At 48.1% G+C, this 27,734-nt stretch overlaps 1 protein-coding gene across 1 annotated transcript in view; it reads right to left on the bottom strand.

Annotated features, from left to right (window-relative positions):
* TECTA (tectorin alpha) overlaps nt 1-27,734 on the bottom strand; it is an 80,383-nt gene that overhangs the window by 33,592 nt on the left and 19,057 nt on the right. Inside the window, exons 7-11 of the mRNA XM_020891407.2 lie at nt 23,548-24,118; nt 20,981-21,573; nt 19,070-19,643; nt 10,316-10,917; nt 388-949 (exon numbers count right to left, since the gene is read on the bottom strand). Of these exons, the coding sequence (XP_020747066.2) occupies nt 388-949; nt 10,316-10,917; nt 19,070-19,643; nt 20,981-21,573; nt 23,548-24,118 (2,902 nt within the window). The remainder of the gene's footprint in view (nt 1-387; nt 950-10,315; nt 10,918-19,069; nt 19,644-20,980; nt 21,574-23,547; nt 24,119-27,734) is intronic.

Consider the following 27,734-nt stretch of genomic DNA (forward strand, 5'->3'; position numbering starts at 1 on the left):
CATCTTCAGAGGAATATAAAGAAAATAAGTGGTATTAGCCCCATTTTATAGATAAGAATACAGAGGTTCTTGGAGATTTGAGTTCTTGCTTCAGAGAGAAAACTCAATTCCAAAGGGTATATCCCCTCACCCCCAAAAAGTGCATATCCTGGGACACCCCTGGTGGTCCAGTGGTTAAGACTCCATGCTTCCACTGCTAGGGGCCTAGGTTCAATTGCTGGGCCAGGGAACTAAGATCCTGCAAGCCATGTGGCACGGCCAAACAAACCCACCAAACCCAGAGTGCATGTCCTGAAATGGCCCCACTGGATTCGCTCTGACTCTTACTGGGTGACTGGCCCGCCCACACCAATCAAGAGGTGAGGAGTGCCCACAAGGAGGACTCACAGCAGGACGTGTAGTTCCTCCAGCCGGTCACCGCGATCCCCTGGGTCTGGCAGGTGCTGGCGTAGTTCTGCAGCCAGCTGCAGGCGGTCTGCACAGCGCCCCCATCAATGCAAGAGTCGAAGAGGCAGTTCTTATAGAAGAAGGCGGGGTTGACCTTGCTGTGGCACTTGGTGAAGCCCGCGTTCTGGTTGGGGATCAGGTTGCAGAGCTGCTGTACTTTGGAGAAACCTTCCACCTTGGCACAGGATGGGCAGCGGTCGCCACAGCCAATCTGGCAGAAGGTGTCCCTCTTCACCCAGCTCTGTCCAAACTCACTGACGCTGGAGGCCAGCAGACCGATGGGCATCTCCAGGTCGTCGTCGGGGCTGCCGTTGTAGCGGCCACACAGGCCGTAGGTGCTGTTCTGCATGCTCCGAGGAACCGTGACGGACAGGAAGGTCTTCCAGTCGTAGACCACCTTTAGCCCAAAGTCGGTTTCCACCACCACGTGGAAACCGAAAGAAAAGATGTTTATCTTCCCTTGTCCCAACTTCAGGGGCAGATAGAGCCGTTCATTGTTGACCTGCAAGAGGAAGCAGGTCGGCATAGACAAATCCAGGTGACCCAGACATTCCCCCCACTCCCGCCCTGCCACTGCTCTTAATGATTAGCCTCTGAGAGGCAGCCCCAGAGGGGGGCTGGAGCAGGTTGAATCCAATCTTTGCATTTAGTGTCGTTTCTGTCACTCAACTATTATTGTTAGGATCTGAACAGACTTAAATGACTATCCTTCGTACACTAATACACCTATTTATTTCAGTGCCTTCTGCTTATAGCGTTATTTCCCCCAGGAGTTCAAATTGTTTTCTCCAAGGTAATGAGAGGGTAATAAGAATTCAATTAAAGTTTAGACTAAAATATCCAAACCTACAACTCTTATGTTGCTATTTCCAGCTCTTCCGTGGATTTATCTTAGACAAGCCTCAATTTATTAAATCCTTTAGGATCTTCTTTTTCCTGAAGAATGACTTGACTTTGCTGGTCCCTCTGCCAAGGATGCTATTCTTTACCCGTCAACATCCTTCTCATCCCCCAGACCCTGCTCAAACGCCAGCTCTTCTATAAGGCAAGATTTTTGGAGCCCGTGGTCAGAATGAATCACTCCCTCATCTGGGCAACCAGAACAAGTTATTTATACTTCTCTCCTGTTCTTTTGCACCTTTGGCCAAGATCAGGCACACATACCTGCTACTGAAGCATACATGACATCAGCCTCATATTACAGCTGGTTGTCTACACCTCTGTCTCATCTACAGGATTAGATCTCATCTACAAGAGCGACTTGAGAGGAGGGACCACATTTTATCCATCTATGCATCCACCTCCCCCTCGTTCCCTGCTGGGCGCCCACCACAATGCCTAACATGGAGAGGGTACTTGACACATGTTTCCTCCTATATATTTTAAGTTGAGAAAAAAAGGAAACCTCTGAGCTTCAAACTCCAGAACGGTATGGCCCTTGCACCATTTTGGTTCAGATTAGTTAAATCCTACAGCTCATGGCTGGGTGAGTGCATGCTGGAAAACAGAGACTGTTGTGAGCGCTAAGAGAGAGTTGGTCTTCCTGGTACAAGAGGAAGGTGGCTGCCCCTTGGGGTGGTCTGAGGTTGCTCTGTGACTGGAAACACCTCCCTTCTGACGTCCTTAATCTCTTTATCATCTGATGCCCCCGTCCCCAGCCCAACCACCTTAATTCAGACTCTCATCACCTTCCACCTTGACTCTTAAATATACCCACGACTGGTTTCCCTGCCCTGGTCCTCCCCTCTCCTCCATTCACTCTTCACTGCCTCTCCAATAATTTTTAATGCAATTAATACTTAAAACCCTCTCTGCAGTGACATTGAAATGGGGGATACGCTGAGCACATCTGACAGGGCTCTCCAGGAGCTGGCCCCTGCCTCTCAGACCCAACTCACTCATTTCCTGCACCCCAGCCATACCCAGCACTTCACTGTGAGAGCACTGCTCTCTAGGGGTCCCCAAGGAGAGAGGGGTCTGGAATTCTTAAGGAGAAAGGAAGGACAAACTTTTTTTTCCCTCTACATTCCTTAAGATTATATAATAATAATGTATCCTGCCTGAGGACAGTCTCTGGATTAAACCTTCTGGCTAATCCTGTTATCTAAAATGTGGGAGTAGGTCTTTACAAGGATTATATGACAATAATGTATCCTGCCTGAGGACAGTCTCCAGATTAAACCTCTGGCTAATGCTGTTATCTTAAAATGTAAATTATGGGAGTAGGTCTGGTGAGGTCTTTACAACCCCCAGACTTTCTTTTGATTCATTGGAGAGTATGTAACTCCACTGCTAACACTAGCAAGGGGATATTCTTTCTACCCCCTTCTGATGTCTATATCAGAAGCTTTCTGTATCTCCTTTATACATTAATAAAACTTTATTACACAAAAGCTCTGAGTGATCAAGCCTCGTCTCTGGCCCTGGATTGAATTCTTCTCCTCTGGAGGCCAAGAATCCCGGCCTATTTTCGTGGTTCAGCAACAACCTTTCAACTGCTCCCCAAATGGACTGAGTGGCACCACTCCACATGGTACCCCTTTTGCTGTGAGTGTGGTGGTGCTTTCTGAGTCCCTCCAGGGGACCCATTCTCAACAGTTGTGAATGTGGGCTAGTGATAACTCTCAGTTGGTCTTGGCCCAGGAGATGATGCCCTCCTATTCCAGCTGACCAACAGAGGGGACCAATTCTGTGTGCCGGTCACGCACTAGAGTTCCCAGTGGCTGAAGCTGGTGACCAGCTCAGGTCACATCCTCACTAAGCTCCTGGTACATCCCTCACTTTCAGGAACCACCTTCTCAGATTCTGCCTCTAGGGGACCAAACCTAAGACAGTATTGATGCCCTTACCCCATCCTCCTACTCTCTGGGGCAATATTCACCCTTCAAATTTCAGCGCAGCTATCTCCTTGTCTGTGAATATTTGTCTAGGCAGGACTCACTCACTCACCCAGTAGCCATCAGTCTGGTACCTCTGTGCACCAGCCACCCTGCTAAATGCTGGGATGAAGCACAAGGCTCTTTCCCTAGGAGCTCACAGGCATGTGGCCGAGACAAGCACATAAGCAGGTAAAAATACATTGTCTGATGAAAGTTAACAGTAGAGATAGAGGCACAGGACCCAGACTCAGCCTGGGGACGGAATCAAGGATACCTACAGAAGATGGTGCGCACACCCAGCTCTGAACAGTGACTAGTGCTGGCCAGTTCAGACAAGTTAAGGGTTTGGGATTAAAATATAAACATACTTGATAACTAGTTAGGATCTATTGATTAGCACAGGGAACTCTACTCAATACTCTGTAATGGCCTGTATGGGAGAAGAATCTAGAAAAGGGTGGATATATCTATTTGTATAACTGAGCTACTTTGTTGTACACCTGAAACTAACACAACACTGTAAATCAACTGTACCCCAATAAAAATTTTAAAAAATACACACTACTATACATAAAATAGATAACCAACAAGGATCTACTTATAGCACAGAGAACTATACTCAATATTCTATAATATACAGAATAACTATACTCGATATTCTATAATCAAGAGAATGTAAGAAATATATATGTATATGTGTGTATATATATATATATATATATACACACATATGTATAACTGAATCAGTTCACTATATACCTAAAACTAACACAACACTATAAATCAACTATATTTCATTAAAAATTAAAAGCAGAACAAAACACCAAAAAAGAAGGAATGAGAGTGAATAAAAGGAAATCCCAAGAAGAGGGTGTAGCCTAAGTCAAGGCCAAGAGGAGAGGAACGGCCTCATAAATATGAGGAATTACAGCGATTTAATGATGCTGGAGCATAAAATGTGACCTCGGGGATGATGGGAGATAAAGATGGAGTGATGGGAGGTTCCTGGACCATGGAGAGCCATGTATGTAGTGTCCCATGAGATCAAGCTTAAAAGAGACTCATTCATTTTGCAAAAAAGTCACCAGTGATCTTAGTAAAAGGATTTCACTAGCATGATGAAACCAGAGGTTAGACTATAGAAGTTAAACAGCAGACAGGGGATATGGAAGCAGAGATGACTCCAGGAGTTTCTTAAGAAAGGGGAGGAGAGGGATTAGATAGAAGAGGGATTGGGTTGACTTGGGGTCAAGGTTTGTCTTAGAATAAATATGTTCATGGGTTGAAGAGAAGGACCTAAGACATGAGAGGGGGAGGAGATGACAGATGGGCAAGAGCTTGAGAAGGCAAGATAGAGATGGTGCAGGCGGGTAGTGGCCATGGAGGGGGATAGTGGCCTTATTCTCTGGAACAAGGAAAGGAGGTGAAGATGACGTGGTGATGGGTCATTTCAGTGACAGGGTGGAGGAGGAAAGTGGAGGAGGGAGATCACATCTGGTAGGCACAATTCTCTCAATAAGAAGGCCCAGAGCTCAGGTGACATAGGTTCCATGCAGACCCATAATACAGGTATGCAAGGTCACCAAGAGACACAGAGGCCGGAGGGCCTCCCACCAGCCTTGACAACACACAGGAATAAACGAAAGGCTGTGCACCAAATGGCTCACATGCGCCGGCTGGCGCTTCTCCACATCCTCTGTTCCCGGCTACTGGATGTCAAGCAGGAGGCGATACCTAGCGGAGGTCTTCTACCTGGATCACAACTGAGAGGCTTCAAGTCCTGTCATTGCCCAGGAGAACCTGGGAAAGCAAGGCCTCAACTTAAACAGGCCTGCTTGGCTTCTCCCGTCTCTGAAGCCCCGTGAATGCCGCCTCCATCCCTACATCCCTGCCCTGTCTGTCCTTGCGGGTGAGAAACGGAGGGAAGGAAGGAGGCCGAGGAAGGAAGGGGTCAGTAAGGAAGCAGTGCTGATGGATGGAGGAGGTGGGCATAAAGGAGGAAGAGGACAGGGCGTGGGGATCAGTGTGGGGCTATTTGTTTTTAATCTGAGCATCGGAAATAAGGCCACAAACTTGCTTTTCAGTGGAGACCTTTCCTTTAAACAGCTGGCCCGGACCTGCTGCTGCCTCTTCAGCTGCTCTGAGGTCCCCTCACAGCCCCCCACCTTGCTGCCCCTCTGGGTCTCCATGGATGATTCCTGGTCCTCCTTCTGGGCCTGGCCAATGGATAGCTTCAGGGCTCAGCTCCGGTCATCTCTTCCAGAAAGCCTTCCTTCTCCACCCCCAGGTAGCCCAGGCAACCTGTTCTCTCATGACACCCACTTTCCTGCCCACACATCACATTTTTCTGGGATTTCACATCATGTTAAAAGTTACCTGCGAACATGTCTGTCTCGCCTACTAGACCCTGAGTTCCCTTAGCACAGGAGCCCTGTTTGACTCATGTTTCTACCCTCAGGGTTTGGCACAAGACAGACATCAATACAAGCCTGTCAAACACAACTGAGCCAGAGTGATGTTCAAAGGTCCTCTCTTCCCTGCTGCCCATGGGATGAGCAGTCAGTGATAAAGACACTGGCTGTGAGGGTCCTGAAAGCCTTCCCCTCGGCCTGGACCACTCAGGACCCGGCTGTGTTGAGCCTGCGGGAGACGGAGGACAGGGGCCATCTCTGTGGAGCTCGGGCTGTGGACAGCTGACGCTTGGGCTGTGCGATGCCTGGGCGCGGCTCCCCTCTCCTGCTCACCCCACCCCCTGCCTGGTACACACACGGCATGTTTATTTCTAATTTTCCTCGGCTTAGTGGATTTCCCCATATCCTCAGTTCCGCAGGGAAAGAGAGTCACAGAGGGGCCTGGCGTCCCCAGGAGTCCCCTCCAGGCCCCCTCTGGTTTTGTGTGCACCAGCAGTGACCCGGCTTTGTTGCTGTGTTTTGCCCGGCGCTTGACTGTGCGCTGTCATTATGATGGCCGTTATTCTTCTCAGGGAGAGATGGTGACTAATAATAACATCATGGGAAAAACAAATGCAAATCATTGAACAAGCAGATCCTGTAGTGCATGTTAATAATTCAAAGTAAATGCTAAATCTATCCCCCCGGCCCCCGAAGGAAAGAACCTTCAAGCATCCTGAAGTTGATCTTCCTGTCAGAGACTGGAAAGCTACATGCTGTATCACCAGCTTGGGCATCTGAGATATCCGGGGACACAGAAAGGCAGGCTGTGCAAAGTGTCCCCCCCCCCCCCCCCACCCCGGTTAACCAGTTCTTCCTTGCTGCCCATGACTCTCTGATTACTCCCAGTTATAGACCGAGTTGTGTCCCCCCAAAAGATACACTGAAGTCTTAACCTCCAGGACGAGTGGGTGTGGTCTTGCTCGGAAACAGCGTCTTTGCAGATCTTAATCAAGTTAAGCTCAGATCATGCTGTGAAAGGGTGGACCCTAAATCCAATGACAAGTGGTCTTAAAAGGAGAGAGATTTGGTGCAGGGGGAAGAAAGCCATGAAAAGACGGAAGCAGAGACTGGAGGCATGAGGCCCCAAGGCAAGGGTCACCTACAACCACCAGAAGCTGGGAGAAAGCCTGGAATAGATGCTCCCCTAGGATCCCAGAGGGACCAGGGGGCCCTGCTAACACTTTGATTTCAGACTCCTGGCCTCCGGAGCTGTAAGAGAGTAAGTTTCTGCTGTTTTAGGCCACCTGGTCTGTGATGCTTTGTGATGGGAGCCCTGAGAACTAATACACTCTCCCCTCTCCATCTCTTTCTGAGAGGAAGAGACCAGCAGTTTGGTTCTCATGGCTCTTGACTTCAGCCATGAGTGCATCTCAAGAGACACGTGCCTGGGAGGTGAGCTGACCCAAAGAGAGGGAACACCCAGTGAGAGTGGGGAATTAGCCACCAGGGAGAGAGAAGGGAGAGCAGAAAAAAGAACAAGTGTCCATGAGGATCTGGTGTTAACATGTGAAGGTAACTGGGTCAGAAAACATTGGTAACCTCAGATGTCTATATAACTAAACCTCGAGAGTGTGTAATGCAAGGCAGAAAATACGATTTCATAGGACACTGGATGAGACAGGGCTTACGAATAGATTGTATTTTAAAAGAAGAGAACAACCTGTAAAGTAGAAAGGTGGAAGAGTGTTAAATGTCACAGAGAGAAGGAATGACATCAAAATTTATAAATCTAAGGGTAGAAAATTATCAGAGGAGGAGCAAAGTACAAACTGGATGCAGCCACATGGACAAAATGATTGATGTCTTTGTTTTAACACAATTGATGAAAGTGAAGGAGAGAAGTTATTGTAATGAGTGACTTTGACTATCCAGACATCTGTTGGAAAACTTATGTGGCTAAAAGCAAGGCATCTGATATATTCCTAACTTGTCTGGGTAGCAATTCAATCTTCCCAATTGCTAAAGAAGTGACCAGCGGCAAAATGAAAGTCGTAGGAACCTTGGAAGAAAGGGCTTATTATGTCATCTGCTTCCTTTATTTGACAAACGTTTTGAGTGTCATGGCACACAGTATATTCATTTTACATAAAGATGGATTAGGTGTGGTTCCCACCCTCAAGAGGCCCACAATGAGTATTGAGTGAGCCAGACACGAACATCATGGAAAAATGCACTATGATTAATGCCTTCAATGACTGAGGAACCAACTGTTAGAAGGAAACACATAGGGAAACAGTAGGGGGTTTGGGTAAAATATCCAAGAAAGAAGAGGACTGTCCATAGTGAGACTTTCATCTTAGGTGTTAAAAAGGCACATTTTCAGTAAACGTGAAAGAGAAGACAGTTTAAGAAGCAGATGGCTGTTGAGAGCCTATTGTAAAGCACAGGGGGAAAAAAAAGTACAATGTGTTTTTAGGACATATATTAAGTTAACCTTAGGAATGAATTCCAATATACAGAGAGTACAGACAAATATGTGCTTCCCTGGTGGCTTAGCGGTAAAGAATCTGCCTGCCAATGCAGAAGACTTGAGTTTGATCCCTGGATCGGGGAGATCCCCTGGAGAAGAGAATGGCAAACCTCTCCAGTATTTGGGGCTTCCTAGGTGGCTCAGGGGTAAAGAATCCACCTACAGTTCAGGAGCTGCAGGAGACACAGGTTCGACCCCTGGGTCAGGATGATCCCCCGGAGGCAGAAATGGCAACCCATTCCAGTATTCTTGCCTGGGAAATCCCATGGACAAAGGAGCCTGGCAAGCAACAGTCCATGGGGTCGCAGAGAGTCAGGCACGACTGAGTGGCTAAGCACAAAGACAAATACTATTTGATTCCACTTACATGAGGAGCCTCGAACAGTCAAATTCATAGAGTCAGAAAGTACACTGGTAGATGCCAGAGGCTTGGGTGGGGAGGGGAGATGGGGAGTTAGTGTTTCATGGGGACAGAGTTCAGTTTAGGAAGGTGAAAAATTCAGGAGTGGAAAATGATGAGAGTTGCACAACAATGTGAATGTACTTACTGCCACTGAATTGTACAGTTTGTAATGTTAGTCACCCAGCTGTGTCCGACCCTTCACAACCCCATGGACTGCGGCCTGCCAGACTCTTCTGTCCATGGGATTCTCCAGGCATGGGTTGCCATTTCCTACTCCAGAGGATCTTCCCGACCCAGCGATCGAACCTGAGTCTCCTTCATTGCAGGCAGATTCTTTACTGTATGAACTACAGGGAAGTCTCAAATTGTACAGTTAAATATGTTTAAAATAGTACATTTTATATTATGTGACTTTTATGACAATAAAAAAAAAGCTCATAAACCTCTGTTTGTCAGAGAAGGGGGTTAAAGGAAATCCTAAGAAAGGAAAGATATCAGCAGAGCTGCCCAAGGAAATCTTTAAGTCAGGAATTGAAAGGGAACATATACAAGAGGAAGAAGCACCTCCTTAGAGATGTTTTACCCACAGACCTGGGAAGGTAGTGTTAGAAGGCTGACATCCTGAGTCAGCTCCTCCAAAATGCTAAAGTAATGGCTTGTTAGTGTCCCAAGTTCTACTTAGGGTGGGCCCTTGAAGAAGGGGTCGCTGGGCTTTTGCTGGGGCCTATGTCCACAGGCTGGACTTTGGAGTGCACAAAACTCCTCAACCCCTACCTGCTCCTGTCTTCACCATCAATGGAGTGAAAATGTGGGAAAAAGTAAGGAGATTATAAGGGAGCCCCCGAGTGCTCCAAATGTGGGCAAGACTCTTGAACTCCTGGGTTCCCTGGGAACCAAAGGGAGACTGGAAGAAGCAGAAGGAGACCCAAGCAGGCAAATGCTTTTATCTCAAAATAGAGAAGGAAGGGCTTCTCTGATGGTCCAGTGGTTATGAATTCACCTGCCAATGCAGGAGACACAGGTTTGATCCCTGGTCTGTAAAGATCCCACCTGCTGCGGGGCAACTAAGCTCGTGAACCATGAGTACTGAGCCTGTGCACCTTAGAGCCTGTGCTCCGGAAGAAGAGAAGCCAGCACGATGAGCAACTTATGCAACTTAACTAGGGAGTAGCCCCCACTCGCCACACCAGAGGAAGCCTGCACACAGCAGCGAAGACCCAGCGCAGCCAGAAACAAATAAAATAAAGGCAAAGAGATGGATTAAACAACAGTACACTTGCAGATGCCTAGCCTGCACTAGGCCTGCCTTCTCCTACATATACAGCAACTGCCTGAAGCCACGTGGCAGTAGTCAAGCCGGGACTCCATCTAGGTCTGTGCCGTGCCTAGCACACTCTGCTGTGACATGAAAGGCTGAGTCCCTAGAGCTGGCTCTGTTCCTAATTCGGTGCCGGTGACCTGGGTATTTTCCTGTCTGAGGGCTCCATTCCTTATCTGTAACATAAAGTGACAGGAAATCTGCAGGGCCCCTCTCTGCCCTGACATCCTCTGCTTTCCTTTGGATCCTGGGCCAGCCTGGTTCAGCTGCAGCCTGGCTTGCTGGCCCGGGAGCCCTGTGCTCACATCCCCACGGATCCCCTGCTGGGGCCCTGCACCCACTCACCAGCACCGTGTGCTTGTAGGCCCTGTGAATCACGATGCTGTAGCCCCACACGGTCACGTCCACCTGCTTGACCCACAGCGCCAGTGATGGATCTCGGTCCTCGTTCTTGGCTGTGACGACGAACTTGGGGAACGTGTCTGAGTTCGGCCTGCTTCCTGTGGTGCACAGGATGAGTGGGCAGCTGGTCTGGAAGTCAAAGGGGAAGCCGTCAAAGGTCAGGTAGTGGCCGTAGCCCGAGACGACGCAGGAGGCGTCCGTGCGGGCCTGGCAGTAGTAGAGGCCGCCCTCCTCCATGCAGTACTCGTCGTCCTTGCAGGGGACGCTCTCACAGTGGACGCTGTTGTCTGTGCCGTTGCAGTAGCAGAAGATCTGGCAGTCCAGGTCCACCCAGAAGGTCTCATTGGTGGCAAGCTGGTGCCCTTCGAAGTTGCAGCCACACTCGCTCCGGGTGACGCACTGGCTGCCTTGCAGGGCGTAGCCCTCGTCACACTGACACCCCTCGGAGCAGGTGTCCACACAGATGGGGCCCAGGGCCAGGGTCTCACAGGTCTCTGTACACGTCATGCACTCCTCGAAATGGCTGTTCTCCGGGCACTCCAGAGCTGAGGGTGGGCAAGGAGAAGAGGGGCTTGAGAAAGGGACAGAGAGCAGAGACAGAGTTTGTGTACACTCATCAGCATGCACGAGTGCGTGTGCATTCACGGGTGTATGCACATGTGTTGTGCACGCACGGGTGCATGCAATGCACGCGTGTGCCTGTGTGTGCATGCATGTGTATATGCTGCATGTGACTCTTATTTGTCCAGCACAGTGGGCTCAGCAAATGCCAAGTGATCAGCATACCGCCAGCTTCACTGGGGGTGATCCATCCAAGATTCCATGAGCCTTTGTCATGTGCCCCTCTAGTGCACTTGAATTTTCACATAGAAGATTCTGGAAGGATGGGCCTGTTCTGAGCATCGGCAACATGCCAGGCACTGTTCTAGGCATTTTAATGTGATTTTCCCAACAATCTGGACGGTAAGGAAAGCAAATCACCCCTGTCTTATAGGTGAGGAAACTGAAATTCAGTGAGTTCACCCCGCTGGTAAGTACTGGAGAGAGATTCGAACATGTGTTTCCTAAATCTAAGTCTCTGAACTCAAAGACTCTGGAAAAAGAGTCCTGGAAGGAACAAATGCTTTGAGGCCACAGAGACCTGAGGGTACCGTCTCTGAGCTTCGGTTTCTTCTTTTATTAAATAAGGACAACACTTAACTAGGACCGCTGTTCTGAGGATTAATAACCTAATGTGCCAAGTCCAGAGTAGAGCGTCAGTAAACGCTATGCTCTTCCCCTCTTATACTTCCCTCCATCACAGACAGGCTTCAGGGACGTGCCACCACTCTACAAACCGGTCTCACCCTGGGTCTTTCGTCTCTCTGCTCCTGTGCCTTCTGACCCCTTCGGCCTCCTCACTGACTTCAGAAATGGTCACCCCCACCTCCTCTGTTCATGCCCTTGGCCCCACCGGCATGGCCCTCACCGAGCGAAATGCTACCCATCTTCCAACTCCACTTCAAGTTGTGCTTCTGTCTAGAAGCCTTCCTTGATGGATTAAGTCTCTGAGTCACTAAGCGCAGCACATAAAAGAAAAGCATACATCGCTCACCGTGGGGTTCTGCGTGACCTTCCCATTTCTCTTTATTATTTTTGTTTGTCAGAATTTGATATGAGCCGGGGTGAGTCCAGGAGCAGAGAAGAAATCTATCTGCAGGTCTGTGTTGTCTGAAGATCTGTGAAGGTCCTCACCCACCATCTCCTGGGAGTTTAAGATCTTGCTTTTAAGGCTCTCTTTAGGTATTATATACACTGTCACTCCTTAAGAGGGTTTTTTAATCCAAGGACACAAAGGACACTACAGAGAAATAAAGCGCCTGGCAGTAATAGCTCTGCCGACGAGTACCAACTCGACAGTTCTGCACTGCGGACTGAAAGCCAATCTTTTTCTTCCCTCTGGGCGAAGGGGTTGTCTCCATGTCCATTGACTAGTTGAAGGCTAGTTCAGCACTGATAAAATATGTCTGTAGAGAGGGATTTTCACATTTGTCTCTAAATTATGAATGTTCTAACAGTGACTGCAGGTTTATGGTGATAGAAAATAACATGACTTATTTAAATGGCTCCCGTTTTATGACTTATTGTGTTGTCTGAATGTGTCTGAAAGTCTGGCATATACAGAAACGAAGTAATAAAACTTCTCCTGGCCCCCAAAATGCCTCTGAAATTACTTAATTGGGCAGCCTGACTCTGCCAGTGAGCGCTGGTTAAAAAAATATCCGAACACAGAAGCAGTGGTCTCTCTCCCAGCCCAAAGAAGACTGTGTTCCTGATTTGCAGTTGTCATGCAACCCAAGCCCCACTCTGCAAGATCCTGGCCAGATTAACCTCTTAGCACCCAGAAGCTTGATTATCAAGTGTGTGTGCTCTGTACCACCTCGCTAGACCCATCCACTCATCCTAAAGTGTGTGCCGTGACCTTCCACCAGAGGAAGCCAGGCTCTACGTGGCTGCTGCTGTCCACATGCCTCCCTCTAAAAGAGGTACTTAAAAGCACTTGCTCCAGCTCTGCAGGCCCTGATGAAGGATTCAGTTCAGTTCAGTCACTCAGTCATGTCCAAATCTTTGACCTCATGGACTGCAGCAAGCCAGGCTTCCCTGTCCATACCAACTCCCAGAGCGTGCTCAAACTCATGTCTATCAAGTCGGTAATGCCATCCAACCATCTCATCCTCTGTCATCCCCTTCTTTTCCCACCTTAAATCTTTCCCAGCATCAGAATCTTTTCCAGTGAGTCAATTCTTTCCGTCAGGTAGCCAAAGTATTGGAGCTTCAGCTTCAGCATCAGTCCTTCCAATGAATATTAAGGACTAGGATTGACTGGTTTGATCTCCTCACAGTCCAAGGGGCTCTCAAGAGTCTTCTCCAACACCACAGTTCAAAAGCATCAATTCTTCAGCACTCAGCTTCCTTTATAGTCCAGCTCTCACATCCATACATGACTATTGGAAAAACCATAGCTTTTACTAGATGGACCTTTGTTGGCAATGTAATGTCTCTGCTTTTTAATATGCTGTCTAGGTTGGTCATAGCTTTTCTTTCAAGGAGCAAGTGTCTTTTAATTTCATGGCTGCTGTCACCATCTGCAGTGATTTTGGAGCCCAAGAAAATAGTCTCTCACTGTTTCTGTTGTTTCCCCCTCTATTTGCCAAGAGGTGATGTGACCAGATGCCATGATCTTAGTTTTCTGAATGCTGAGTTTTACCAAGAAAATAGTCTCTCACTGTTTCTGTTGTTTCCCCATCTATTTGCCAAGAGGTGATGTGACCAGATGCCATGATCTTAGTTTTCTGAATGCTGAGTTTTAAGACAGCTTTTTCACTCTCATCTTAACTTTCATCAAGAGGCTCTTCAGTTCTTCTTTGCTTTCTGCCCTAAGGGTGGTGTCATCTGCATATCTGAGGTTATTGATATTTTTCCCAGCAATCTTGATTCCAGCTTGTGCTTCATCCAGTCTGGCATTTCTCATGATGTACTAAGCATGGTGACAATATACAGCGTTGATATATTCCTTTCCCAATTTGGAACCAGTCTGTTGTTCCATGTCCGGTTCTAACTGTTGCTTCTTGACCTGCATACAGATTTCTCAGAGTGCAGGTAAGGTGGTCTGGTATTCCCATCTCTTTAAGAATTTTCTAGAGTTTGTTGTCATCCACACAAAGGTTCTAGCGTAATCAATATAGCAGAAGTAGATGCTTTTCTGGAATTCTCTTGCTTTTTCAATGATCCAACAGATATTGGAAATTTGATCTCTGGTTCCTCTGCCTTTTCTAAATCCAGCTTGAACATCTGGAAGTTCTCAGTTCATGTACTGTTGAAGCCTGGCTTGGGGAATTTTGAGCATTACTTTGCTAGCATATGAGATGAGTGTAATTGTGTGGTAGTTTGAACTTTCCTTGGCATTGCCTTTCTTTGAGACTGCAATGAAAACTGACCTTTTCCATTCCTGTGGCCACTGCTGAGTTTTCCAAATTTCTGCAATATTGAGTGCAGCACTTTAATGGCATCATCTTTTAGGATCTGAAATAGCTCAACTGGAATTCCATCACTTCTGCTAGCTTTGTTCGTAGTGATGCTGCCTAAGGCCCACTTCACTTCGCATTCCAGGCTGTCTGGCTCTAGGTGAGTGATCACACCATCGTGGTCATCTGGGTCATTAAGATCTTTTTTGTATAGTTCTGTGTATTCTTGCCACCTCTTCTTAATATCTTCTGCTTCTCTAAGGTCCATACTGTTTCTGTCCTTTATTGTGCCCATCATTGCATAAAGTGTTCCCTTGATATCTCTAATTTTCTTGAAGAGATTTTTAGTCTTTCCCATTCTATTTCTATTCTATTCTATCTAATCTTTCCCCCTCTATTTTTTTTGCATTGATCAGTGAGGAAGGTTTTCTTACCTCTCCTTGCTATTCTTTGGAACTCTGCATTCAGATGGGTATATCTTTCCTTTTGTCCTTTGCCTTTAGCTTCTCTTCTTTTCTCAGCTATTTGTAAGGCCTCCTCAGACAACCATTTTGCCTTTTCGCATTTCTTGCTCTTGGGGATGGTCTTGATCACTGCCTCCTGTACAATGTCACGAACCTCCATCCATAGTTCTTCAGGCTCTCTGTCTATCAGATCTAATGCTTTGAATCTATTTGTCACTTTCTCTGTATAATCGTTAAGGGATTTAATTTAGATCATACCTACATGGTCTAGTGGTTTTCCCTACTTTCTTCAATTTAAGTCTGAATTTGGCAATGAGTTCATGATCTGAGCCACAGTCAGCTCCCAGTCTTGTTTTTGTTGACTGTATAGAGCTTCTCCATCTTTCAGCTGCAAAGAATATAATCAATCTGATTTCAGGATTGACCATCTGTTGATGTCCATGTGTAGAGTCTTCTCTTGTGTTGTTGGAAGAGGGTGTTTGCTATGACCAGTGAATTCTCTTGGCAAAACTCTGTTAGCTTTTTCCCTGCTTCATTTTGTAGTCCAAGGCCAAACTTGCCTGTTACTCCAGGTATCTCTTGATTTGCTACTTTTGCATTCCTGTCCGCTATGAGGAAAAGGGCTTTCTTTTGTGTAGGAGGGTGTTAGTTCTAGGTCTTATAGGTCTTCATAGAACCATTGATGAAGGATGGGGAGAAGCAATTCTCAGCAGGCATTGCAACCAGGAAAAGAAAGCATCATTCCATGCCCCACACTTACTTCACATGAACAAGGCCACCAAACTGTGCTTGGTGCAGTACAAAAACAATCCAGTGACATTTCCTGCTGGGTAGGAGCTCATAGTCTAAAAGGATGACACAGATACAGCCTGGAAACAACATGGGTTGGGTATGGACAGACTCTGTAATCCTGTAACATGAATGAACTATAACTACAAAGCTGAGTGCAGGGGGAGGGACGGAGATCATTGCAGACAAGCTAGCGGTACGGCAGAAGAGGATGTGGGAGGTGGGTTAATGAGAAGGCCTTGGGAAGGTATTCTGAGGTCCCAGTAGGTGTGGTGGTAGGTAGAAACCTTGAAGCCTCCCTCCCTTTAGGTGAATTTCTGAGAAGAGCATTCCCAGAATTCCAGCTCCAGGATTCACAGCCTCTGCCATTAAACCTTCCCCAGTGTGGTCAGGGTCACCAGGGACAAAACTGCCTATCTCTGGGATGACACTCCTTTGGATTTTTGATGCTCAGAAACAAGGGCATTATTATAAAATAAAGATGAGTGTGTGTGTGTGTGTGTGTGTGTGTGTGTGTGTGTGTGTGTGTTCTGTCTAAGAATTTTCTACTTAAGGGCTTAGAGGCAAAGTAAGCATATTCCAGTAGTGATAGGTAAGCCTCACCCAGACCTTGGCTTCTTCTTTTTTTTAAAAAATCTTTTGGCCTTGTTGCAATGTCTCTTAGTTTCCTGAACAGGGATTGAATCCATGTCTTAACCACTGGACCATCAGGGAAGTACCCAGACCTTAACTTCTAATAACACTCTCCACCAAAAGGAACCTGGGCTTCTTGGAGTAATGGTTGATTCTAGGCTGGGGAAGGGAAGGCTAAAAGATGATGTGGAGCATCTAGTTAATCTAGAAAGTAAGAAAATGGGTGGGAGGGAGCTTCAAGAAAGAGGGGACATGTGTATACTTATGGCTGATCCATGTTAATGTAAGGCAGAAACCAACACAGCATTGTAAAGCAATTATCCTCCAATTAAAAACAAATTAATTTTAGAAAAAGAAATAAAATGACAGAAGCCTATGAATAGGAGGTAGGAGGCAACTTGAAGGGGCTCCCACGGGCCAAATTTGAAACAATTTTAATGCCAAAATAATTAACAAATGTAATATACCCCAGTGGTTCAGTGGTAAAGAATCCGCCTGCCAAGCAGGAGCTGTGGATTCGATCCCTGGGTCAGGAAGAGCCCTTGGAGGAGGAAATGGAAACCCACTGCAGTATTCTTGCCTGGGGAATTCCAAGGACAGAGAAGTCTGGCAGGCTACAGTCCATGGGGTCAAAAAGAGTCAGACATGAGTTAGTGACTGAGCATGAGCATGAGCAATAGGAAACACAAATAACCGAAAAAAAAACCAAAACAAAACAACAGGAATCCACGTGTCCATATTGATAAGATAGATGAAGGACTTCCCTGGAGGTCCAGTGGTTAGGACTCCACGTTTCCAAAGCAGGGGGCATAGGTTTGACCCTTGGTCAGGGAACTAGATCCCACAAGCTGCATGGTATGCTCCCTCAAAAGATAGATAGATGATTGAGATAAATAGGTGGATGGATGGATAAATGATAGGTGACAGGCAGAGAGAAGTGAGGGCTCAGCAAAGTAACATCTGCTGACGGGTACTAGTGGAGAGAGTACAGGAGCTGGAAATTGTCAGCTTGTAATCATCGTGCTGAAGATCAATATGAGCATAAGTCATTGGTGGGCACTAAATCGAGGAGGGGGACTCTGAGGACAAGCAGGACACTGCATGGTCTTAAAGTATTTCCCCACAGAGTGCTCATTAGTTGCACGGGAGAAACCCCATAGTGACACAGAGTGAAGACATTTGACAGCTCCTGACCAGGGGATCGACATGCCCATCCCTAATGAGAGGAGGCTCTACACAGGGTGCCACCCATGTGACCTGATACCAGGAGGAAAACAGGCATCTCCTAAGCAGGAAGCTTGGTGCAGTGTACAGTGTTACCCCGTCATGGGGATACATCCAACCCAAACGGGGGGCCATTCTATTTCAAAAGGGGAGAGACTCTTTCTTTAAAAATGACAAGATCATTAGAGACAAAGAAAACTAAAGAATTGTTTCAGGTTTAAGGAGACCAAAGAGACATGACAACTAAATGCCACGTGGGATCCTAAGACTAGATCTGTATTGAGAGAGGGCTAAAGCCATAAAGGACATTACTGGGTCAACTGGCAAAATTGAAATACAGATGTTAAGTTATCACATCAATGTTAAGTTTCCTAAGGTCAGTAACTGTACTATGCTATGAATGAGTGTCCTGATTCTAAGGAAATACAGACTTATGTATTTAGGGGCCAAGGGATATGATCTCTGCAACTTCTTTTCAAACAGAGAGACAGTGAGAGGGAATGACAAGCCCAGTGGGGAAAAATGCTAGTAGATTCACCTGGGTTAAAGCTTTATAAATAGGCGTGTACCTTCCCTGTAACTTTCAAGTTATTTCAAAATAAAAAGTTAAATAGGAAGAAATACAATGGGAGAAAGATAATCAGACGTGAGGGATGGAATTCAATGGTGGAGCTGGTCTTGGTGAGGTCTGACCTTCTTGGTAGGGAAGAGATATGGAGATGTAGTCCAGGTGGGTCAGTCCTGGTTCCAGGCCTGGGTCCCACCTCCTCAGTCAGCCCTCCTTCCACCTTTCCACTTACTCCTTCCTCTGGGCTCCCCCATCTCCCTCCCTTGTAGCTCAGTCAGTAAAGAATCTGCCTGCAGTGCAGGAGACCCGGGTTTGATCCCCGGGTTGGGAAGATCCCCTGGAGAAGGCAATGGCAACCCACTCCAGTATCCTTGCCTGGAAAATCTCATGGACAGAGCAGCCTGGTGGGCTGCAGTCCATGGGGTCACAAAGAGTTGGGCACGACTGAGCGACTAACGCTTCCTTATACTTACTGGGCTCCCCCATAGCCAAGGAGGTTCTCTATCTCCTCTTCCCAGCAATTATTCTAATTACTGTAGTGCCAAGAGGGGTGAGACATTCTGGGGACAAAATGAAAAGTCAGCTACATGGGGCTCTTCATAACCATTGGGAATAGGGCTAATCTCTACTCAGGAGAAGGTACCCCGACTGATCACTTTCTGTTGAAATGAATGGGGTCCTGCTGCCGAGAGAGAAGGCATCCACTGAGCTGTCACAAAGATTTCTGGTGCTTTGACATGATGTGTCTCCTCCACTAGATAAAACCAAGGGTCAAGAGCTAACTGTTCTACAGCAAAGAGGGACTGTGTGATGAGAAACAAAAATAAAGGTGAGAAACAGTCTGGTCTGGGGGGACAGGCCTTCCAGAGGACACCCAAGGAAAGTCTACAAGGCAATTAGATTGTCCTTGAGTGCAGGATTTCACCAGGAAGAGAAGAAGATCCAATGGGATGTCTCAGCTCTTGCCCCGCCCGTCATCCCTGCTGGCCTCCCCCATAACGCAGCCCCAACTCACGGCAGAAGTCGTGGGTTCTCCAGGGGCCCACCTCCACATCGGCGTTCTTGCAGGCACTTGCGTAGCGGGCCACGGAGTCACAGAGCTCCGACTCGTTGCCCCCGCTCTGACACAGGCGGAAGAGACAGGTGCGGTAGTAGGCGGTGACGTTGACCACACCGTGACACTCCAGGAAGGAGCTGTTGGAGGGGTCGTTGATGACGCCGCACCTGGAGCGGCTGCGGTAGAACTTCAGCAGCTCCGAGTCGTTGCTGCAGGCCTTCAGCAGGTCCCCGCACTCCCCGTTGCAGATCTCCTCGAAAGTGGTCCAGCTCTCCAGGAACACCACCAGGTTGTCCGTGCACTTGCCAGTGGGGAGGCAGAACTCGTCGCTGGCATTGGCATTGAAGAAGCCACACAAGCCGCCCGTGCAGTTGAAGTAGGCCGTGGAGAGCCGGATGTAGAGCAGACCCACGTCTGAGTACTGCACGGTCAGCACACCCTTGGACTCCACCGTCGTGCTGTTCTTGTTTCGATAGATTTCCAGCTTTCCCGAAGGATGGAAAAAAGGCAGTTCCACTTCCTGACCATTCACCTGAAAAATTAAATCACTGTCATTCATCCCAGATACGCACAGAGTGCCCACAGTTTCCTAGGCTGTGAATAAAGACGTGGTTCTGCCCCATGACTAGCCCTTGGAGAAATGTCGAGAAGCTGACAGTCTGTGGAAACCACACAGATGTCAACTGTTTTTTCATGGGCATCTTTGCCGCTTTTTTTCCAGGCTCCTCTGATCCAACACATTTGCTCTGTGTGTGTGTGTGTGTGTGTGTGTGTGTGTGTGTGTGTGAGAGAGAGAGAGAGAGAGAGAGAGAGAGACCCTGAGCTAGTTTCAAACATTGAAGTGTGAGCAACAGTCATTGGAGATATGTGACTTACTCCTGCGCCCGACCTCCTACCTCCTTCCTCTCCCTTCCTCGCTCTTCAAATCTTATTCTTACTGTGTCTCAGCCCCTAGGAAGCACACGGTATATATATCTAATTATCCAGCTGTCCATCTGCCTATCTACCTAACACTAGTTCAATAAATTAATTTCTGCCAGCATGTCAGTGGGAATAAAAACACAGCCCTTTCAGTTTGCGGATGGATGTTTTATTTACTGCACTGACTTTTGCTTTCTGGATTAGATGTCATGTGATATTATGAAATGCATGTACTATTGGAAGGAGGGTGAACTGCCCTTCCCCCACCCTCCCTCATCTCAGTTCTGCCACCATCCAGTTGTCAGGCCCACGGCCCTCACTTAGCCTTTTTGGGATTCTCCTATGAAAATGAGGAGTTGCACTAGATGATTTCCAAAAATTCCTTCTAGAACTAATTATCTACGAGCCTGTATGTGTAGTATTGGGTATTTTAGACTAGAACAGAGGGACGGGAGGCACCATGGCAAGCACCCTAGCATCACATCGATTTCCATCTATAAATAGAAGATCCAGCATAGTACAGGGTAAAGAGCACAGACTCTGGAGCCAGCTGACCCAGCCTTGAATCTCATTTTAGGGCCGTGTGTCTTTAGGGGAGTCACTTAACCTCTTTGTGTGTCAGTTTTCTCATCTGTAAAATGAGAATAATGTTATCTATGACCCAGGATGAAATGCCATACTGTTTAGGATAGTGCTTGGCACATGGTAGGCGTCCTGTAAGTATTTGCTACTCTGGGGAGCTGGTCCTTCTCTCATCTGAGGAATCCCAGCTTCACTCCATGTCTCCACTTGATGCATACTTGGTGTTGACAGTTTGAAAGCTCTCCCATTTCAGAGTCATTGCGGCCCTAGAATCCACTCACGGTCAGAGGCAGTGAGGCAAGCCTGAAGAACGCGGCTCCACCGCGGGACTCATCGGAAAACTCTCCAAGGCCACAGGAGTCTTACCTTGACCTCCGAAGCCCCGATGCCGCCTATCTTGACCTCTTGGTCGGCCACCAGGATCCGGACACCCCGCAGCCAGGTGGGCCCCGCCTCGGGCTTCTTCTTGTTGATGTCAATTTCCAAGTACTCGGGCCGCTCGGGGCAGGTTTTGAGGAGCGTGTAGGAGAACTCGGCGGGGAAGGCGTAGGCGGCGCCGTCGAAGGTGTGCAGTACCTGGCTCTGGCTGAGCAGGCACACGGCCTCCCGCTCGGGGAAGCAGCCCTGATAGCCGTCCTCCACGGCGCACACCTCGCCGCCGCGGCACGTCTTGTTGAAGCAGTACACGTCGCCGCCCTCCTCGCAGAGGCACTGTACCGTGCAGTTGGCCGTGGCCCAGAAGAACTCGCCCATGGCGTAGTAGTGGCCGTCGAAGTCGCAGCCGCACTGGTGCAGCGGGACGCACTGGCTGGAGCTGAGGACAAAGCCTTCGTTGCACTCGCAGCCCTCCGTGCAGGGCGTGACGCAGTTCTGCGAGGCCGTCAGATCCGAGCATGTGTCTGGGCAGCTGCTGGTGCACACGGAGTAGTGGCTGAAGCTCGGGCACTGCACGGTGGACACTGACGTGGGGGAGAGGAGAGAGTGTGACAAGGTGAATGACCCCGGGGCTGACCGGCCAGATCCACCACGCACGGGGGGCGAGGGGGGTGTCCTGGAGGAAGAATGCCCCTTCCGGACGGGTTGGTTCCTGGAGGAGGGTCTAGCGGGCACTCGCTCGGGGAAGGGAGACTGAGGTTGTCTCTGTAGTGAGGAGCTCAACCCCTTTGGTAATAACTACTGAGCTGCGAGATGGATTAGAACCTCATTTGATCATCTTGGAAGAAAGATGGAAGAAAAATAAAAAGGATGGAAGAAAGACTGGAAGAAAACTTCAGGTTACTATCCTAGCTAGATTTGACCGATTATTCAATACAGGTTTAGTATTGAGTGATCTACAACCAGAGAGATGGTTTAAGATATTCAGCTGATGGGTGTATAAGTTGGTCTGATTTTCAAGAGCACGCCCCATTCTTAGAAGGAAATAAATCCAACTTGCAGGAGAAATGAAAAAGGTAACTCTTAGAGGAGGAATTTGAAAAGTGAATTTCTGAACAGGGACCAAAGGAGACAGAAAATGAATTCTCTGGGATTTGAAAAATAAGAAAGAACCTTGGCTATCTGAAAAGAACCTGTGTGCCCGTTCCCCCGGGAGACTAGATTGGAACTAGATGCCTTCCAAAGGCCCTTCTTGCCTTGGAAGCATTCAATTCTTATTTTAAGAACACCTGACTCTGGTTTGGGTCTGGTTGAATCCAACAGGCGGGTGCGCAAGAGGCTGGTAGACTAGTTCTCTGAATTAACTCTAATTCATCCCACTGAAGTGAAAGACGGAGAGAGAGTAATGTGGAGGGTAGGAAAGCAGTACCACTGGAAAAAATTAGCCATGATAGGCAAAAATTTAGGCAATTGGATGCTCTTAGATTATACAAGGATTAAAGAGAAGTCATAGTCAGTCTCAGCTTGAATCAGCATTTGGATACTTCAGGCGTTATAGAGGCTGGCCAGTCCCCAGAGCAAAAAAATAAAAAACAAAACTTAAATATATTGTCTTTTAATAGCTTGATTAATTCTGAAAGAATTGATTCTGATTCATATTAATTTCTACGAAGCCAATTTAAACTGATAGGAAAAAATTGCCCTCTGGCCTTGGAATTGAAAGCAACTTTAAAAATCTCACCTCCGTAATAGCACTCTCAAATGCATGAGGTATAATTTTCTATTTACTCTTGTGGAGAAAACCAAGGACTAGGAAAGAAACAAAATTCCAACAGGTGATTTGGTTTTTTGTTTGCTGGTTTTTAACATTTACATTACTAGGAAGAGTAGTTATAGAGAGAAAGTTGCATAGGAGGAAACCATAAAACAGCTAAATGGTTCCAAACACTCAATCCAAAAGTGTAATTCCAAGGGGACAGGTGGGTTTCGAACACTGTCGGGGCTTTTCCTCACCACACAGCATTTTAGAAAGCCTCTACCTGCCTTGCCTACTGCTCCTTCTCTGACCAGCTGAAATGCTCCAAAGCAGGAGTCATAGAACTTGGAGGAACTGCAAGTGAAGAAGAGCCAAAGGCAAAAATGCTGTGGGTTCTATATAAATATCTGAATGGTGCATTCTTTTCCCCAAATCTGGTCTTGATTCCCCAGGCCAGTGTCCACATTTCCACAGTGGCCTTGGAGATAGACATCTCCAGCTTGGACTGCCCCCCTCAACCTTGCCTTGGCCACTACTGCTTATGGCCCTACCCTGGCCACACATTCCATGTCTCCAGACCACAGATGCTTATTAGTGGTTTCTTGTTTTCTGATCACCATTTTGGATGGGGAGAAAGGTCAAGATCCTTTTATAGTTCATTCTTTATCATTTGTGATACTTCAACCTCATCCTGACCCTCAGGTAATGTGTCTTAACAGGGAGCTCTCTGAGGAGCCTGGAAACCCTCTCCCAGCCCCCCTGCACACGAACGGCTTTCCATGTGGACGGGATGCCAGCTTACCACACCCAGTCTGGATGCGCCAGTCTCCGATTGGAATGCCCAGGCCTTGGCACACGAGGGCATAGGCCTGGATGGCCTGACACAGGAGGGTCCCGTTGTCCCTCACACTGCACAGGTCATACACACAGCTGTGCACGAAGGCCGTGGGGTCCATAACAGTGCCACACTCCCACAGGGGGCCGTCCGTCCTGTTGAGGAAGCCGCAGTAGTCGGGACCAAAGTAGAGGGCCTCGGTGGCTGTGTCGCACTGAGTGCAGTTGTCCACGCAGCCCGAGTCGCACTTCCACTCGGTGTGGTAGACCCGCCAGCTCTCTCCCAGGTCCAGGACTGACATGGCCGGCCTGCCGTCAGGGCGCAGGAAGTCATCCAGAGGGTTTTTGTTGTAGTTCCCGCAGAGTCCGCACGTGGAGTTGATGTAGGAGCCTGGGATGGAGATGGAGGCGTAGTGCTGGCCGTCAAATGTCACTAAGAGCCCAAAATCTGTTTCCACGGCAGTAGACATGCCACTCTGGTAGATTTTCACCGCCCCCAACTCTAAGGTGACGGGCAAAGAAGCCACTAGGTCATTAACCTGCCAACAACAGCAATAGTGAAAAGGCAGGTGAGCGGAGGCCAGGGTAGCGGGTCCAGCTGAGGTCAGGAGAAGGAGGAGGAGCAACTCAGTGCCCTAGAGTGCATGGCCCCCAAGCTGCTCAGGCACCAGAGGGCGGACTTGCCTCCCAGGAAGGCAGAGGCCCCCGGGACCCTTGAGAGCAGGCTGGCATTTGAGTTGTGACAGATATGCACTGCTTAATGCCACTCTAGACCCCTCTGGGGATCAGCTGGTGGTCAACACTTCCTGCCTGGCTCTCAAGGCACGTGTGCATGCTCAGTCATGTCCGACTCTTTGCAACCCCGTGGACTATAGCCCCCCCAGTCTCCTCTGTCCATGGGATTTTCCAGGCAAGAATACTGGAGTGGGTTGCCATTTCCTCCTCCAGGGGGTCTTCCTGACCCAGGGATCGAACCCACGTCTCCTGTATTTCCTGCATGGGCGGGCAGATTCTTTACCACTGCACCCCCTGGGAAACCTGGCTCTCAGGCCAGCTTCAAGTCTTTTCTCGAAAAAGTAGTTATCTGGCTTTTCCTCTTTTCTCCTCGAAGTCCATTCTTAAGTCTCAGCTCAAATCATATACTTTCCATGATCCCTACGCTGCCTTTGGCACCCCTGGACACTCTTCGCAGCAGGCAGGGGCACTATAAACCACCCCACACCATCAAGCTTTGAGGCTGCCCTGGTGTTATTCTCTGAGTATTTCACCCCGTCACTTCCTGATACCAGGACTTTGTCATGTCATCATTCAACACAACAAATTTGAACACCTACTAGGTACCAAGCACTATGTTAGGTGTTGAGAAAAAAGAATTTAAAAAAGTAATTGTCCCTGCCCCTGATGAATTCTTGGTCTCCTGAGGAAGAGAGACACAAATATCAATTGTTTTAATTTACCAGTTAAAATATGCATTCATAGGTGATGCAGTGATGCAGTGGGAGAGGGGGACCACTGATCCAGCCTGGGGAGGGGGCATTCATATCAGCTTTTTAGGGGCAATCAAGTCTGACCCAAGTCTTCAGAGATAAACAGAAGTGGCTGAAGGAAGAGTAAGGCTCAGAGAATTCCAGGACAAGAGAATGAAGTTGCATGGTTAGACAGAGCTGCATGAATATGAGGACAGTCATCAGGTGTTGCTGGACTGCGGAGGGAAGGGGTGGCTGGAGAAGAAGGTGGAGACACAAGCAGGGTCCGTTCATTCAACAGAATAGCCCTTTCCGTGTGTCCAGCTCTGTTCTAAGAGTTGGGGACAAAAATGTGCTTCTTGGAACATCTGTTTCCCTTCAGGAGATCAACAACAGACAAAACCAATAAGGAAAATAGATAATAACACCAGGAAACTGTTCTGCAGGAAAATAAAGCTGGGAATGTGAGTCCAAAGTGCTAAAACATTTTTTATTTTAAATAGGAGGTTCAGGGAAGGCCCCCCGGGGAAGGAGACCTTTGAGATGGGGAGGAATTCATGCCATTACCTGGGGTGAGTGGCTTGGGCAGAGAGTACAGCCAGGCCCTGGGGTGCAGCGTGCTGGGCACACTGGGGACGCATGGGCCATGTGGCCAGAGTGGAGAGCCAGGAGACGGCAATGGTCAGTGAGGTCAGAGAGATAAGGGCAGCCAGAACAGGCAGGGCCTTGTTGGCCATTGTAAAGACTTTGGCTGTGACTCTGAGGGAAGCCGAGAGGGCGCGCAGAGCAAAAGATGGACAAGATCTGACTTCCGTTTTGGGAGAATTGCGCTGGCTTCTGTGTTGGGAACAGATCTCAGAAAAAAAAAAAGTTGTTTTTAAGACAAAACGAAATCCCACTAAAACAAAAAACAGCCTGGATTTCTCTTCTGTAGCAAGAGCTCTGAAAAGTTTTAAGCAAGGGAATGACATGGTCAGACTTTCGTTTGAGGAAGTCCATTCTGGCCAGTGGGAAGGATGTATTGAAGTAGATAGAGATGGCGTGCTTGCTCAGTCGCTCAGTTGAGTCCGACTCTTTGCGACCCTGTGGACTGTAGCCCGCCAGGCTCCTCTGTCCATGGGATTTTTCAGGTAAGAATACTGAAGTGGGTTGCTATTTTCTTCTTCAGGGGATCTTCCCGACCCAGGGATTGAACCCACATCTCTTGCAGGTGGATTCTTTACCGCTGTGCCGCCTGGGAAGTCCAAGTGGAGGTTAAAAACAGAGAAATCGGGGGGGGCCAGGGGCCATGGAGGGGAAGGCCTGACCTGCCCACAGACGTGGAGAAGGGCCAGCTGGTGGAGGATACTCCACAGGGCCTGGGGCTTTTTGCAGGGTGTGTGTGTGGGGGGGTGAGGTGGGTGAGAAAAGGGCCAAGAATCAAGAGTGAGTCCCGTAAGTGGCTTGATAAGCCTTCAGTAGAGTTTGTTTTCTTCTTTCTCACACTTACCTGCCTGGCACCTCCGGACATCACTTTCTGAGGGCTGGGATGGACGGTTAGTCCTAGAACAGTCCTGGGTGGGCTGCTTGTCCACCAGTAACTGCTTGTCTGGGCTGCCCTGACCTGTCCTCGTTTCTGGCAGATGGAAACATCAAGGGTCTTTAGTGCCACTATTGCTGTTACTCTCTGGGTTGTCTAGGATTTGAGACAACAAACTGACTGGGCATTGCTCCCAAGGTTTACCATGCCAATGCCAATTGCAATTCTCTGTCCCTAGAGATTAGTAAGACTTAATGGAGGGAGGAGACCAAAAAAAAAATAAGAAGGCTTGAGATGTAAGCCATCCGATGAGAGTTAGAAGTAGGAAAAATATCCTCTAGAGTTGACTGATTCATCCTTATCTCCCAGGCAGCAAGTTAGCTTGCAAAGATGGGAAGAGCCATGCTCTAAGGGAGGCCACCCAGTAAGAGCACTGGGTGATTATTGTGTATTGTTCTGTGCTGAGACGTAGGGAGGGACATCTTCTCCAAGGTGGTATAATTGTACATGCCAAATACCTCCCTCGCTGAATGTCCTCCTGTCCTCTCACTCAGCTTCTGCTCAGAAAAGGACAGTTGTTGCATCTCAGAGCAGAAGCCACAGAGCGGGGACTGTGCCTGGATTTGCTACTGCCCCCCTGGTTTCTCTGCAGCTGCTCTTGTCCCACTCAGAACGCCTGTGGCCCTACGCTGACCATCATTGTTGCCCAGGTATTTTTCCTGACATAAGTGGTCATTGTGCCCCCTTCCTCTCTCATACTTGTCTCAGTTTCAACCACATGTTAAGAGTCCTATGCTTGTACCCCACAGAGCTCAGGGTAGGAGCCCCGGGGACTCTTTCCATCACATGGCTTCTTATTTCGTTCCTGGCGTCCCAGTCCTCAGCTTCTGATGAGCCAATGTTGATGAGTCTCCCTGTTTGGGTCTCTTCCTCTCCCTATGTTCCAGGCAACACCCCCCCACACACACCCCAATCATATTTCTCCCAGAAGAGGAGTGAGAGGTAGCATCCTAGAAGGACAGGTCTTAGAGGGAGAATAGATTTTGGTGGGAATGGCAGTGTGGGAACAAGTGTGTATAGCGTGCCTACTATGTGGCAGGCTTGGTACCAGCTGTCACACATGTGGCTGTCCTATTTCATCCTCAGAAAAATCTAATAAGGTCTTTATAA

Source organism: Odocoileus virginianus, chromosome 10, assembly GCF_023699985.2.
Source record: "Odocoileus virginianus isolate 20LAN1187 ecotype Illinois chromosome 10, Ovbor_1.2, whole genome shotgun sequence".
NCBI lineage: Eukaryota > Metazoa > Chordata > Mammalia > Artiodactyla > Cervidae > Odocoileus > Odocoileus virginianus.